The 14,108-nt window shown below is 49.9% G+C and overlaps 1 protein-coding gene across 3 annotated transcripts in view; it reads right to left on the bottom strand.

Moving 5' to 3' along the window:
- The window catches only part of LOC109883576 (zinc finger FYVE domain-containing protein 9), a 49,985-nt gene extending 37,246 nt beyond the window's left edge, over nt 1-12,739 (bottom strand). The window contains exons 1-3 of one of the 3 annotated variants that reach the window (XM_031810899.1): nt 12,622-12,739; nt 2,513-2,694; nt 1,748-1,855 (exon numbers count right to left, since the gene is read on the bottom strand). In XM_031810899.1, coding sequence (XP_031666759.1) covers nt 1,748-1,817 — 70 coding nt within the window. In that variant the 5' untranslated portion in view covers nt 1,818-1,855; nt 2,513-2,694; nt 12,622-12,739. Of the gene's footprint in view, nt 1-1,747; nt 1,856-2,512; nt 2,695-11,771; nt 12,546-12,621 lie in introns of those variants that run through there. The other 2 variants (XM_031810900.1, XM_031810898.1) reach the window with 2 other exon arrangements.
- Nucleotides 12,740-14,108: the final 1,369 nt, after the last annotated feature.

Below are 14,108 nucleotides of genomic sequence, written 5' to 3'. Positions count from 1 at the left end.
GACGCTCATCGGGTGTTGATTTTAATATTATTAAAACTAGGCAAGTCAGTTAAGAACAATTTCTTATTTACAATAACGGCCTACCCCGGCCAAACCTTAAACCGGACGACGCTGAGCCAATTGTGCTCTGCCCTATGGGACTCCCAATCACGGCCAGTTGTGATACAGCCTGGAATCGAACCAGGGTCTGTAGTGACGCCTGAGATGCAGTGCCTTAGACCGCTGCACCACTCTGGAGTCCTAATGTGTCAGGGCTTGAAAACCATTACATACTACAAAAGGGAAACCCAGCCGTGAGCTGCCCAGTGACGCAAGTCTACCAGAAGAGCCAAATGCCTTTTATGCTCACTTCGAGGCAAGCAACACTGAAGGATGCATGAGAGCATCAGCTGTTCCGGACGACAGTGTGATAACGCTCTCGGTAGCTTATATGAGCAAGACCTTTAAACAGATCAACATTCAAAGCCACGGAGCCAGACGGATTACCAGGAAATGTCCTCAAAGCATGCGCGGACCAACTGGCATAATAGTGGTAGGCCCTGATTACCGACAGCCAATAGGGAGGAGGTCAGAGACAACCTCTCCCTCAATGTGAGAAATACAAAATGAGCTGATTGTGGACCACAGAAAAAGGCAGGCTCCCAAAAGGCAGGCTCCATAACAGGTTCCCATTAACATCGACGGTGCTGTAGTGGAGTCGGTCGAGAGTTAAGTACCTTCCTGTCCACATCACCAACAAACTAGAATGGTCCAAACACACCAAGACAGTCGTGAAGAGGACACGACAAAACCTTTTCCCCCTCAGGAGACTGAAAAGATTTGGCATGGGTCCTCAGATCCTCAAGAGGTTCTACAGCTGCACCATCGAGAGCATCCTGACCGGTTGCATCACCGCTTGGTATGTCAACTGCTCGGCAGTTGGCGGCAAAGAGGCTAGTGCGTACGGCCCAGTACATCAGCTTCCTAACATCCAGAACCTATATACTAGGCGGTGTCAGACTCCAGTCACCCAAATCAAACTGTTCTCTCTGCTACCGCTAAGGGAAACGGTACCGGAGCGTCAAGTCCAGGTCCAAAAGGCTCCTTAACAGCTACTATCCCCAAGCCATAAAACCGCTCAACACTTAATCAAATGGCCACGTGGACTACTTACATTGATGCTGCTGCCCCCTCACCCCCTGTTTAAACACTGCTGCTGTTCGCTATTTCTATACCCCTAGCTACATGTACAAATGACCTCAACTAACCTCTATCCCCGCACATTGACTGGCACCCCCTGTATATATAGCGTTGTTATTGTGTTACTTTAGTTTATTAGGTCAATATGTTCTTAACTCTCGTGGTTAAGGGCTTGTAAAGTAAGTATATCACTGTAAGGTTGTATTTGGGCGCTTGTGACAAATAAAGTTTGATTCTGATGGGAAACGGATGTGGCAGTTCCACCGCTAAGGACTCCAGATTCAACACCCTTTAAAAATTAACAACGATGTGAACGTCACACACACTTGGAACACAGACAAGTGCCCGCACACACCTCAACCCAAATATATATGACACCAATTACCCAGAACCCTGAGGGAGAGGCTGATCCTATTCTCTGCATTCCCTCTCCACCATTACCCTCCTTTAATAACCACATAACACGTCCTATAAAACTCTGGAGAGAAGAGGAGAATCGACTCTCAGCCCAGCAACAGTACATCTGATTGCTTCATTGGCAATTGGCTAATTGGTTAATTGGTCTCACCTTGGTTCTGTTCAAAGTCATCCAGCACCTTGTCCAGGTTGAAGGCCTCTGTCTGGAAGTAATTCTCCATGGGTCAGGTAACTCCACCCTGACACACGCTGCAGGAACCTGTTCATACCACAGGGTTAACAACATAGCCATCAGTATGACTCCTCCCTTAGAAGTCCTCTCCAGTAGCAGTCCCAGGTCATCTCTTCTCCCCAGGCTACTCCACCCCCCCCCCCCCCCAGAGGTAGTCTTCAGCAGCAGTCCCAGGTCATCTCTTCTCCCCAGGCTACTCTCAGCCCCCCTCCTCTCCCCACCGCCCAGAGGTAGTCTTCAGTAGCAGTCCCAGGTCGTCTCTTCTCCCCAGGCTACTCTCAGCCCCCCTCCTCTCCCCACCGCCCAGAGGTAGTCTTCAGTAGCAGTCCCAGGTCATCTCTTCTACCCAGGCTACTCTCAGCACCCCTCCCCCCTTAGAAGTCATCTCCAGCAGCAGTCCCAGGTCGTCTCTTCTCCCCAGGCTACTCTCAGCCCCCCTCCTCTCCCCCCCGCCCAGAGGTAGTCTTCAGCAGCAGTCCCAGGTCATCTCTTCTCCCCAGGCTACTCTCAGCCCCCCTCCTCTCCCCCCCGCCCAGAGGTACTCTTCAGTAGCAGTCCTAGGTAGTCTCTTCTCCCCAGGCTACTCTCAGCCCCCCTCCTCTCCCCCCTACCCAGAGGTAGTCTTCAGTAGCAGTCCCAGGTAGTCTCTACTCAAAAGCTTCTCTGAGTCCCTTCCCCCCTCACCTGCCCAAAGGTCCTCTCCTGCCGCAGTCCCAGGTAGCCGTTGTCTCTCTGCAGACCTCTCTCTCTCTCCTCTGCCCAAAGGTCCTCTTCCTGCCGCAGTCCCAGGTAGCCGTTGTCTCTCTGCAGACCTCTCTCTCAGCCTCACTTCCTCATCCAGTCTGGCCAGCGCCAAGCGCCCATACCTGCAACGACAAAAACATGTCACACTTGAGCTCATCAAGAAATGGCCCGTAGTTTGTGTCCATTTACGTCACCTATATCTCTCTCACAAAGCGTGCACACTTCAGGGAGAAGTGGTAGTGAACGAGTGCACGTAGTGAACGAGTGCACACTTCAGGGAGAAGTGGTAGAGAGAAATAGGAGCAGAACAGTAGAGCTGAACTGCAGTAACATGGCCAATAGGAGCTGGACTACAGTAACACTCCTAGCCAGAGTAAAACCTACACCGTTTCAACTTCAGGGTCATGACAGTATAAACAAGGACAATAAACCAGAGAGGAGAGACCCAGGCTTTACACCAGAGACCTGATATTCTGAGGTGACTGCTTTACAAAAAGGAGCCAACTCCACACATTTTCCACTTCGTTTGAGATGCAAGCTCCCCCCCGCCCCACACACACACTGCAGGGTGGAAGACACAGGAGGTTGCTAGTAGAAAATGCTGCTGGAGATGTACAGTATATGGTAAGGGTTGGCCCACCCCATCCAGCGTCTCAGGGCAGTGTAGCCTAGTGGTTAGGGTGTTGGACTAGTAACTGGAAGGTTGCAAGTTCAAACCCCCGAGCTGACAAGGTACAAATCTGTCCTTCTGCCCCTGAACAGGCAGTTAACCCCACTGTTCCTAGACCAGTTAACCCCACTGTTCCTAGACCAGTTAACCCCACTGTTCCTAGACCAAAAAAATGAAAATAAGAATTTGTTCTTAACTGACTTGCCTAGTTAAATAAAGGTAAAAAACAAAAACACAGCAGGGTTGGCTCACTCCATCCAGCGTCTCAGGGCAGTGACGGCTCACTCCATCCAGCGTCTCAGGGCAGTGACGGCTCACTCCATCCAGCGTCTCAGGGCAGTGTCACAGCAGGGTTGGCCCACTCCATCCAGCGTCTCAGGGCAGTGACACAGCAGGGTTGGCTCACTCCATCCAGCGTCTCAGGGCAATGACGGCTCACTCCATCCAGCGTCTCAGGGCAGTGTCACAGCAGGGTTGGCCCACTCCATCCATCGTCTCAGGGCAGTGACACAGCAGGGTTGGCTCACTCCATCCAGCGTCTCAGGGCAGTGACGGCTCACTCCATCCAGCATCTCAGGGCAGTGACGGCTCACTCCATCCAGCGTCTCAGGGCAGTGTCACAGCAGGGTTGGCCCACTCCATCCATCGTCTCAGGGCAGTGACACAGCAGGGTTGGCTCACTCCATCCAGCGTCTCAGGGCAGTGACACAGCAGGGTTGGCTCACTCCATCCAGCGTCTCAGGGCAGTGACACAGCAGGGTTGGCTCACTCCATCCAGCGTCTCAGGGCAGTGACACAGCAGGGTTGGCTCACTCCATCCAGCGTCTCATGGCAGTGACACAGCAGGGTTGGCCCACTCCATCCAGCGTCTCAGGGCAGTGACACAGCAGGGTTGGCCCACTCCATCCAGCGTCTCAGGGCAGTGACACAGCAGGGTTGGCTCACTCCATCCAGCGTCTCAGGGCAGTGACACAGCAGGGTTGGCCCACTCCATCCTGCGTCTCAGGGCAGTGACACAGCAGGGTTGGCTCACTCCATCCAGCGTCTCAGGGCAGTGACACAGCAGGGTTGGCTCACTCCATCCAGCGTCTCAGGTCAGTGACACAGCAGGGTTGGCCCACTATCCAGCATCTCAGGTCAGTGACACAGGAGGGTTGGTTCACCCCATAAAGTAGTGCACTATGTAGGGAATAGGGTTCTATAAGGCTCTGGTCTATGTAGGGAATAGGGTTCCATAGGGCTCTGGTCTAAAGTAGTGCACTATATAGGGAATAGGGTTCCATAGGGCTCTGGTCTAAAGTAGTGCACTATATAGGGCATAGAGTTCCATAGGACTCTGGTCTAAAGTAGTGCACTATGTAGGGAATAGGGCCCCATAGGACTCTGGTCTAAAGTAGTGCACTATATAGGGAATAGGGTTCCATAGGGCTCTGGTCTAAAGTAGTGCACTACTTTGTAAACATGACAGTGGACTACTACAGCAGGCGTTAGGTAAAGTGATGACGGGGCAATGACACACTGGGTGACAAAAGTCAAACAAGAAATTCTGACCGACCCCCCCCCCCCCCCCCCCCAATCACTCACTGCTCTGACTGCCGCCTCCCCACCCAATAATGCAGTCACTGCTCATCATACTAAGACAAGACAGACTACCCTTGTTCTCTCTCTTTCTGTGTGAAACTACTAAGACAAGACATGAAGAGGACTAAAGCCTGAGATTTAAATGCTGAGAAGACCGTAACGTACGTGTGGAAGAGGTACAGAGAGGAAGGGGTCTCTCTCTCATATATATATATATAGCACTACTACTGACCAGAGCCCATCATAGTCCCTTCATAGTGCCCTACTTATGAGAGAGACAAACCCCAGTAGGAACAAGCCGCCTGTCATCAGAGACAAACCCCAGTAGGAACAAGCCGCCTGTCATCAGAGACAAACCCCAGTAGGAACAAGCCGCCTGTCATCAGAGACAAACCCCAGTAGGAACAAGCCGCCTGTCATCAGAGACAAACCCCAGTAGGAACAAGCCGCCTGTCATCAGAGACAAACCCCAGTAGGAACAAGCCGCCTGTCATCAGAGACAAACCCCAGTAGGAACAAGCTGCCTGTCAGAGACAAACCCCAGTAGGAACAAGCTGCCTGTCAGAGATAAACCCCAGTAGGAACAAGCTACCACAGACCACAGAGTGTAACCTACATCAGAGAAGTCAGTCTGAACCCCCCCCCATTCTATAGGTAAGACGTCCCACCATAGGCCGGGTCTACATCCCCAAATAAACCCTAAATAGTGCACTACTTTTGATTCTGCCGCGTGGAACCACCCCGTAGAGCTTCTGCCGCGTGGAACCACCCCGTAGAGCTTCTGCCGCGTGGAACCACCCCGTAGAGCTTCTGCACCACCCCGTAGAGGTTCTGCCGCGTGGAACCACCCCGTAGAGGTTCTGCCGCATGGAACCACCCCATAGTTAAGACATCATGCGTTAGTAAATACTGTATCTCCTGTGTGAGTTACTATCCGCCCTCCAGAAGGGAGAGAGGTCAGATGAGACCAGTATTGACCAAGGTAAACGTTGACTAGTTTTACAACATCAATATACTGGATGATGACTGCATAGAAGTATTTTCTGATTACAGTCCAATATTCATTTTCACATCTACAAACACTTTCTCAGATTGTTATTTAGCCTTGTCAAAAACTATTACCGGGTTCCGTATGTATCAAGCTTCTCAAAGTAGGACTACTGAACTATGATCTGAGGCCACAAGTGCTGATGAGAGATTTTACTCCTACTGTTATGGGTCAAAATAAAATCTATGCATGAAGCCTCTTTAGTCATATCAGTCCCACCAAGTGGACAGATATTTAGGAGACCTCATGAGATGTCCTAACCAGTTAAGTATGACCAGGTAGCCTAGTGGTTAGAGTGTTGGGCAAGTAACTGAAAGGTTGCTGGTTTGAATCCCAGAGCTGACAAGGTAAAAATCTGTCGTTCTGCCCCTGAACGGGCAGTTAACCCACTGTTCCTAGGCCGTCATTGAAAATAAGAATTTGTTCTGAGCTGACCTGCCTGGTTAAATAAATAAATAAATAAATAAAATAAATAAATAAATAAAAACAAACAAACAAAGTGAACAACGCAGCGAGTCGGCGGTGTCCAGCACCACATGCAGCGAGCCAGGGGGTGTCCAGCACCACATGCAGCGAGCCAGGGGGTGTCCAGCACCACATGCAGCGAGCCAGGGGGTGTCCAGCACCACATGCGGCGAGCCAGGGGGTGTCCAGCACCACATGCGGCGAGTCGGCGGTGTCCAGCACCACATGCAGCGAGCCAGGGGGTGTCCAGCACCACATGCAGCGAGCCAGGGGGTGTCCAGCACCACATGCAGCGAGCCAGGGGGTGTCCAGCACCACATGCAGCGAGCCAGGGGGTGTCCAGCACCACATGCGGCGAGCCAGGGGGTGTCCAGCACCACATGCGGCGAGTCGGCGGTGTCCAGCACCACATGCAGCGAGCCAGGGGGTGTCCAGCACCACATGCAGCGAGCCAGGGGGTGTCCAGCACCACATGCAGCGAGCCAGGGGGTGTCCAGCACCACATGCAGCGAGCCAGGGGGTGTCCAGCACCACATGCAGCGAGCCAGGGGGTGTCCAGCACCACATGCGGCGAGCCAGGGGGTGTCCAGCACCACATGCGGCGAGTCGGCGGTGTCCAGCACCACATGCAGCGAGCCAGGGGGTGTCCAGCACCACATGCGGCGAGCCAGGGGGTGTCCAGCACCACATGCGGCGAGCCAGGGGGTGTCCAGCACCACATGCGGCGAGCCAGGGGGTGTCCAGCACCACATGCGGCGAGCCAGGGCGTGTCCAGCACCACATGCGGCGAGCCAGGGGGTGTCCAGCACCACATGCGGCGAGCCAGGGGGTGTCCAGCACCACATGCGGCGAGCCAGGGGGTGTCCAGCACCACATGCGGCGAGCCAGGGGGTGTCCAGCACCACATGCTGCGAGTCAGGGGGTGTCCAGCACCACATGCAGCGAGCCAGGGGTTGTCCAGCACCACATGCAGCGAGTCAGGGGGTGTCCAGCACCACATGCAGCGAGCCAGGGGGTGTCCAGCACCACATGCAGCGAGTCAGGGGGTGTCCAGCACCACACGCGGCGAGCCAGGGGGTGTCCAGCACCACATGCAGCGAGTCAGGGGGTGTCCAGCACCACATGCAGCGAGTCAGGGGGTGTCCAGCACCACATGCAGCGAGCCAGGGGGTGTCCAGCACCACATGCGGCGAGCCAGGGGTGTCCAGCACCACATGCGGTGAGCCAGGGGGTGTCCAGCACCACATGCGGCGAGCCAGGGGGTGTCCAGCACCACATGCGGCGAGCCAGGGGGTGTCCAGCACCACATGCGGCGAGCCAGGGGGTGTCCAGCACCAATAGCTTTGGAGTTGTTAGAATAATATTTTGATATTATTCATATAGAACTATAGACTGACATGCAACAGTAGCCTGAACCAATGGTCACCAACCTTTGAGTCAAAATACAAGCCGAGATCTACAGTTTCAGATTATCATGGTATTTTCTTTAACATAACTTAGTTTTAAATATGTGTACGGCTACGCAACATTCAAAACAGTTGTGTAGCCAAGGGGTTTGTAGTAGTCTATAGCCCAATACATTATCACTTTGAATTGCCCTGCCAATGTTCTCAGACCATGTAGAAATGATATTTAAACATGTATAGGATGACAGGTATGTTGTATTACTTGCTGAGTGAGCATAATATTAGTTTTATTGAGAAAAGAGGACAGCTGATGACGAAACTCAGGTTCTACTGCATTATTTCTGACTCGTGAACCAATTCATGTTGTTAATCCCATGTCCAGATAGCTAAATATTATTTGGTCTAAAAATATTTATATATTTTTTAAAGATAATTCATAATAACAATTGAAGCTTATCAGAACACTTTGCTATAGTCATACATGACAGCTGCAGGGCCGGTTGTAGTCATTCATGACAGCTGCAGGGCCGGTTGTAGTCATACATGACAGCTGCAGGGCCGGTTGTAGTCATTCATGACAGCTGCAGGGCCGGTTGTAGTCATTCATGACAGCTGCAGGGCCGGTTGCAGTCATTCATGACAGCTGCAGGGCCGGTTGCAGTCATTCATTACAGTTGCAGGGCCGGTTGCAGTCATTCATGACAGTTGCAGGGCCGGTTGCAGTCATTCATGACAGCTGCAGGGCCGGTTGCAGTCATTCATTACAGTTGCAGGGCCGGTTGTAGTCATACATGACAGCTGCAGGGCGTAGTCATACATGACAGCTGCAGGGCGTAGTCATACATGACAGCTGCAGGGCGTAGTCATACATGACAGCTGCAGGGCGTAGTCATACATGACAGCTGCAGGGCGTAGTCATACATGACAGCTGCAGGGCGTAGTCATACATGACAGCTGCAGGGCGTAGTCATACATGACAGCTGCAGGGCGTAGTCATTCATGACAGCTGCAGGGCCGGGCGTAGTCATTCATGACAGCTGCAGGGCCGGGCGTAGTCATTCATGACAGCTGCAGGGCCGGGCGTAGTCATTCATGACAGCTGCAGGGCCGGGCGTAGTCATTCATGACAGCTGCAGGGCCGGTTGTAGTCATTCATGACAGCTGCAGGGCCGGTTGTAGTCATTCATGACAGCTGCAGGGCCGGTTGTAGTCATTCATGACAGCTGCAGGGCCGGTTGTAGTCATTCATGACAGCTGCAGGGCCGGTTGTAGTCATTCATGACAGCTGCAGGGCCGGTTGTAGTCATTCATGACAGCTGCAGGGCCGGTTGTAGTCATTCATGACAGCTGCAGGGCCGGTTGTAGTCATTCATGACAGCTGCAGGGCCGGTTGTAGTCATTCATGACAGCTGCAGGGCCGGTTGTAGTCATTCATGACAGCTGCAGGGCCGGTTATAGTCATTCATGACAGCTGCAGGGCCGGTTGCAGTCATTCATGACAGCTGCAGGGCCGGTTGTAGTCATTCATTACAGCTGCAGGGCCGGTTGTAGTCATTCATTACAGCTGCAGGGCCGGTTGTAGTCATTCATTACAGCTGCAGTGCAGGTTGTAGCATGAGTGGAAGTAGGGAGAAACCGCATTTTATAGCTAATAAAAATAAGTGTTGAACAACGTGTTGACAGTGCTGAGTAACAACTTGAACATACTCATAAAAACAGCAGCGCTTCGCTGTATTCGTTGAAGCCTTCTCATGGTTTTAAAAGTTTTGAAATCTCACAATATCAACTTGGCAGTGAGCTCAAGGTTCTCTTTTTACAGTCTATGGCTCGAGGAAACGATGCAGTCACGGTGATCAGAGCTATCCGATTGGCCAACGGTATGCCTGTAGGTGCACTTGTTCTCGAGGCCTGGTGTGTATAAGTTCTACCTTCAGACACATGAAATGATTCAAAATGGGAACACTTTGCCTTCCGACACTAAACCTGCTAAATCAAGTGCACCTACCGCCAACAACACAAAACGAATCATTTACAAAGCTTTATCTTTTTACAGAAATGTTTGGAGATCGACTAGGAATGCCTTGGAGACCGACCAGTCGATCGTCTAGGAATGCCTTGGAGACCGACCAGTCGATCGACTAGGAATGCCTTGGAGACCGACCAGTCGCTCGACTAGGAATGCCTTGGAGACCGACCAGTCGATCGACTAGGAATGCCTTTGAGACCGACCAGTCGATCGACTAGGAATGCCTTGGAGACCGACCAGTCGATCAAAGGGTTGGTGACCACTGCACTAAGCTAATAACTGTGAACGAGGGTCAGCCATCTTTCCTTCGGCAGTAGCTCAAACTGTCATGTTTACCAGCTGACAAACTTTTACAAGGTGATTTTACTCCTGACTGCTGCCTGAGCAGCATCTTATCGTCCTCCTAAAAACCTACTCTGAGCAGTGTCTTATCACCATCCTAAAACCAACTCTGAGCAGTGTCTTATCATCCTAAAACCAACTCTGAGCAGTGTCTTATCAACATCCTAAAACCAACTCTGAGCAGTGTCTTATCATCCTGAAACCTGCTCTGAGCAGTGTCTTAGCAAATCACCCTAAAACCTACTCTGAGCAGTGTCTTATCATCCTTAAACCAACTCTGAGCAGTGTCTTATCATCCTAAAACCTACTCTGAGCAGCATCTTATCATCCTAAAACCTACTCTGAGCAGTGTCTAAACAAATCACCCTAAAACCTACTCTGAGCAGTGTCTAAACAAATCACCCTAAAACCTACTCTGAGCTGGGAGTATTTTTAGTCTTATAAAAACAGGTTAACTGGATTCCTGGAACCTTTTCTGAGATGTTTTGTAAATAAGGGAACTGGTCCATGTTCTCTTTTTAAAAATGGGGATCTACAAAGGCTGAAGGGATCAATCTGCAACCCAACTTCAAGACACTTGATAAATACACATCGCCTAGCTTCTTGGATAGGCCAGGATCTTCCACTTACTCTAACACAACCATCCTACACAAGGAATCAGTTCAATACCTCAGCTTATTATTATTATTATTATTATTCCATTAAACAGTTGATAGTAGCGTACTTTCAAGAGGCCAGACTAACTACACCACTCCGGGAACCGCTTACCCAACAACAGCTGTGTGAAGTAGTTGAAGCCATAACAGGCCAAAAATAAGCTCCACTTAAGTCACATTCAGTACCTTGTCAACAATAATGGAACCCTAGGTCGTTACATTTCATAATATACTATAACATAGCTTAGCTATCATTAAAAGAAGCAACAGCTAGTTAGTTGTTTATGGTTAATTTGTGGCCAGGCAGTTTATGGGGTTTTGCCATCAGCACAAGGGTCTGATGCCGGGGTCATATGCTAGTAGCTAAAACCTAAATGTAATGCAGAGGCAGCACAAGTTACAGTCAATAACGTGAAGACTACAATGTTGTATCAACGCGATCAAATGTAGCTAAATAGCAGCACCAGAGATAATGTTTCCAAGTAGCTGTTTTGGACAACGGATATATTGTCGCCTGTAAATCACCAGTATAATGTTGCGGCTGGTCGAGTTGACCAGGGGCTACTGTGTTGTTGTGATCATGGACAGGCATATCGTTCTATATTATTATTATGGCTAAAAGCCTGGGGCACCGATTGTTTCTGAACAAAGCGGACACCCTAAAGCAGCCTAAATGTAGTCCACTACCAGCCAAGACATTAGCTGGCGTTATATCCCGTCTGTTAGCTCGCTTGCTAATGTTGTTTGTGTGGCTTTGCTACTCAACGTTTGGCGGCTAACGAGAGACAAGATACTTAAGTAGGCAATGTTACAATTAGTCACACATGCGTCATCTTTATAAAAATGTCCCTATCAGATCTTATAATGAGGACTTCCAGACTGCCATAAATATAATACATAATCCCCAGCATTAGGACTCAACGCAATGGCCGAAGCCTAGTGACTGTGTACCGTCAGAGACTAGATTACATGGAAAAACAAACCGACGGTATAAACTATACTCACCGGTGGAATTCCCATCATCCCGAGTAGTGCCACGAAATCCTCCCGTTGGTATCCCTCATTCTCTCTCTCACACACACACACGCAGAGAGATCATTTACAACGATCGCCTTTAAAAAATGAGATTTTACAAGTCTCGCCGTGAAAACCAAAACCCACAACCACTTCCAGTTCTGTTGTTGCCAGACTCGAACAGCAGAAGTCGGAAAGTAATAGTTGTGCGACAGCACTCAAGAATCCCTCCTCCCCCAAGGGTTAACATGAGGAACGGTTACCGGAGCTGCGACAGCAGTAAAAAGCACGACATCTTGGCTCAACCCATCCGAATAGTGACTGAGTCCGGTATTAAAAAACGACCTCCACGGTTAAGTCAAAATGACACTCATTTCATAACCTTGTGAGAGGGCTTTTCCAGGCAACAGAAAAGGCCGCAAAGCCAGAGCAAGAATAAACAGCAGCACAGCGCCCCTTGATCCTGAGGAAATACGTCTTAAAACGACACCCAATTCCCTATCTAGTTCAACGCAGTCAAAAGTAGTGTACTACATATGAGATAGAACTCCGTCTCGCCACAATTAAACGTAACCGATGGCAATCATTTTGATATAGGCTTTCACATTGGTTATGGAACCATGCAATGATGTGATTAGCCTGAAGCCCCGATGTTGAATTTGCAATGAATTCTTATGTCAGGCAGAAATTAATGATCAGGAAAGTTGTTTCCAGACAGTATATTGAATTAAATTATATGTGAACTTGCTTATCCGTGCGGTTGGTCCTTTTTTGGAGGAAGGAATGTGAGAGAATATATCCGCAGGAAAGTAGAATTAGATAAACTTTTCAAAGCGCTCACCTGAAGCATGCGTAGATAGAACCATGTAAACACGTGCACGATCTCGGCAGGTATGAACGCGTCTGTTTTCATCTGGTGCGCATGTCTCAGGTGACCTGCGCTCTGAACAGGTGACTTAGTTAAACTTCTCTGTGGGTACATAGTGTCTCACCTTCCTCCCTGCAAAAGTACCAACCACACGGACAACCGGAAAATTATGTTCAAATATAATTATATTTAACATTCTGGTTTGTGAGAGGTATTTTCCAAACCTATGGCATTAATCACAGACTTTGAACCAGAGGTATCACAGTCTGGCTGTCAGGCAAAGAGGTGATCTATGCCGAGACCTAGGGTAGAAAATAGCCTCTACATTGTCACACACATTCCTGGTGAGGCTCTATTCTGTAGTCTTGTGATTCTTTATTAAACCAGGTAAGTCAGTTAGGAGCAAATTATTTTTTACAATGACAGCCTACCCCGGCCAAACCTGAACGACTGCTGTGATGCAGCCCGAGATCAAACCAGGGTCTGTAATGGCGCCTCTAGCCTGAGACCGCTGCTCCACTCGGGACCATGCAGATGCAGTCTGCTTTGGAGCTTCAATAACTAGAAAAATGTTATAAAAAAATAACAATAACTAGAAAAATCTAAACATGTTATAAAAAATAAAACTATGCGCAGGCTTCCTCCCACATGGCAGCTATTTCCTACACACCATTACACTATGCGCAGGCTTCCTCCCACATGGCAGCTATTTCCTACACACCATTACACTATGCGCAGGCTTCCTCCCACATGGCAGCTATTTCCTACACACCATTACACTATGCGCAGGCTTCCTCCCACATGGCAGCTATTTCCTACACACCATTACACTATGCGCAGGCTTCCTCCCACATGGCAGCTATTTCCTACACACCATTACACTATGCGCAGGCCTCCTCCCACATGGCAGCTATTTCCTACACACCATTACACTATGCGCAGGCCTCCTCCCACATGGCAGCTATTTCCTACACACCATTACACTATGCGCAGGCTTCCTCCCACATGGCAGCTATTTCCTACACACCATTACACTATGCGCAGGCTTCCTCCCACATGGCAGCTATTTCCTACACACCATTACACTATGCGCAGGCCTCCTCCCACATGGCAGCTATTTCCTACACACCATTACACTATGCGCAGGCCTCCTCCCACATGGCAGCTATTTCCTACACACCATTACACTATGCGCAGGCTTCCTCCCACATGGCAGCTATTTCCTACACACCATTACACTATGCGCAGGCTTCCTCCCACATGGCAGCTATTTCCTACACACCATTACACTATGCACAGGCTTCCTCCCACATGGCAGCTATTTCCTACACACCATTACACTATGCACAGGCTTCCTCCCACATGGCAGCTATTTCCTACACACCATTACACTATGCACAGGCTTCCTCCCACATGGCAGCTATTTCCTACACACCATTACACTATGCGCAGGCTTCCTC

Source organism: Oncorhynchus kisutch, linkage group LG30 (genome assembly GCF_002021735.2).
Source record: "Oncorhynchus kisutch isolate 150728-3 linkage group LG30, Okis_V2, whole genome shotgun sequence".
NCBI classification, from domain to species: Eukaryota; Metazoa; Chordata; class Actinopteri; order Salmoniformes; family Salmonidae; genus Oncorhynchus; species Oncorhynchus kisutch.
This window is presented reverse-complemented; position numbering and strand designations above follow the sequence as displayed.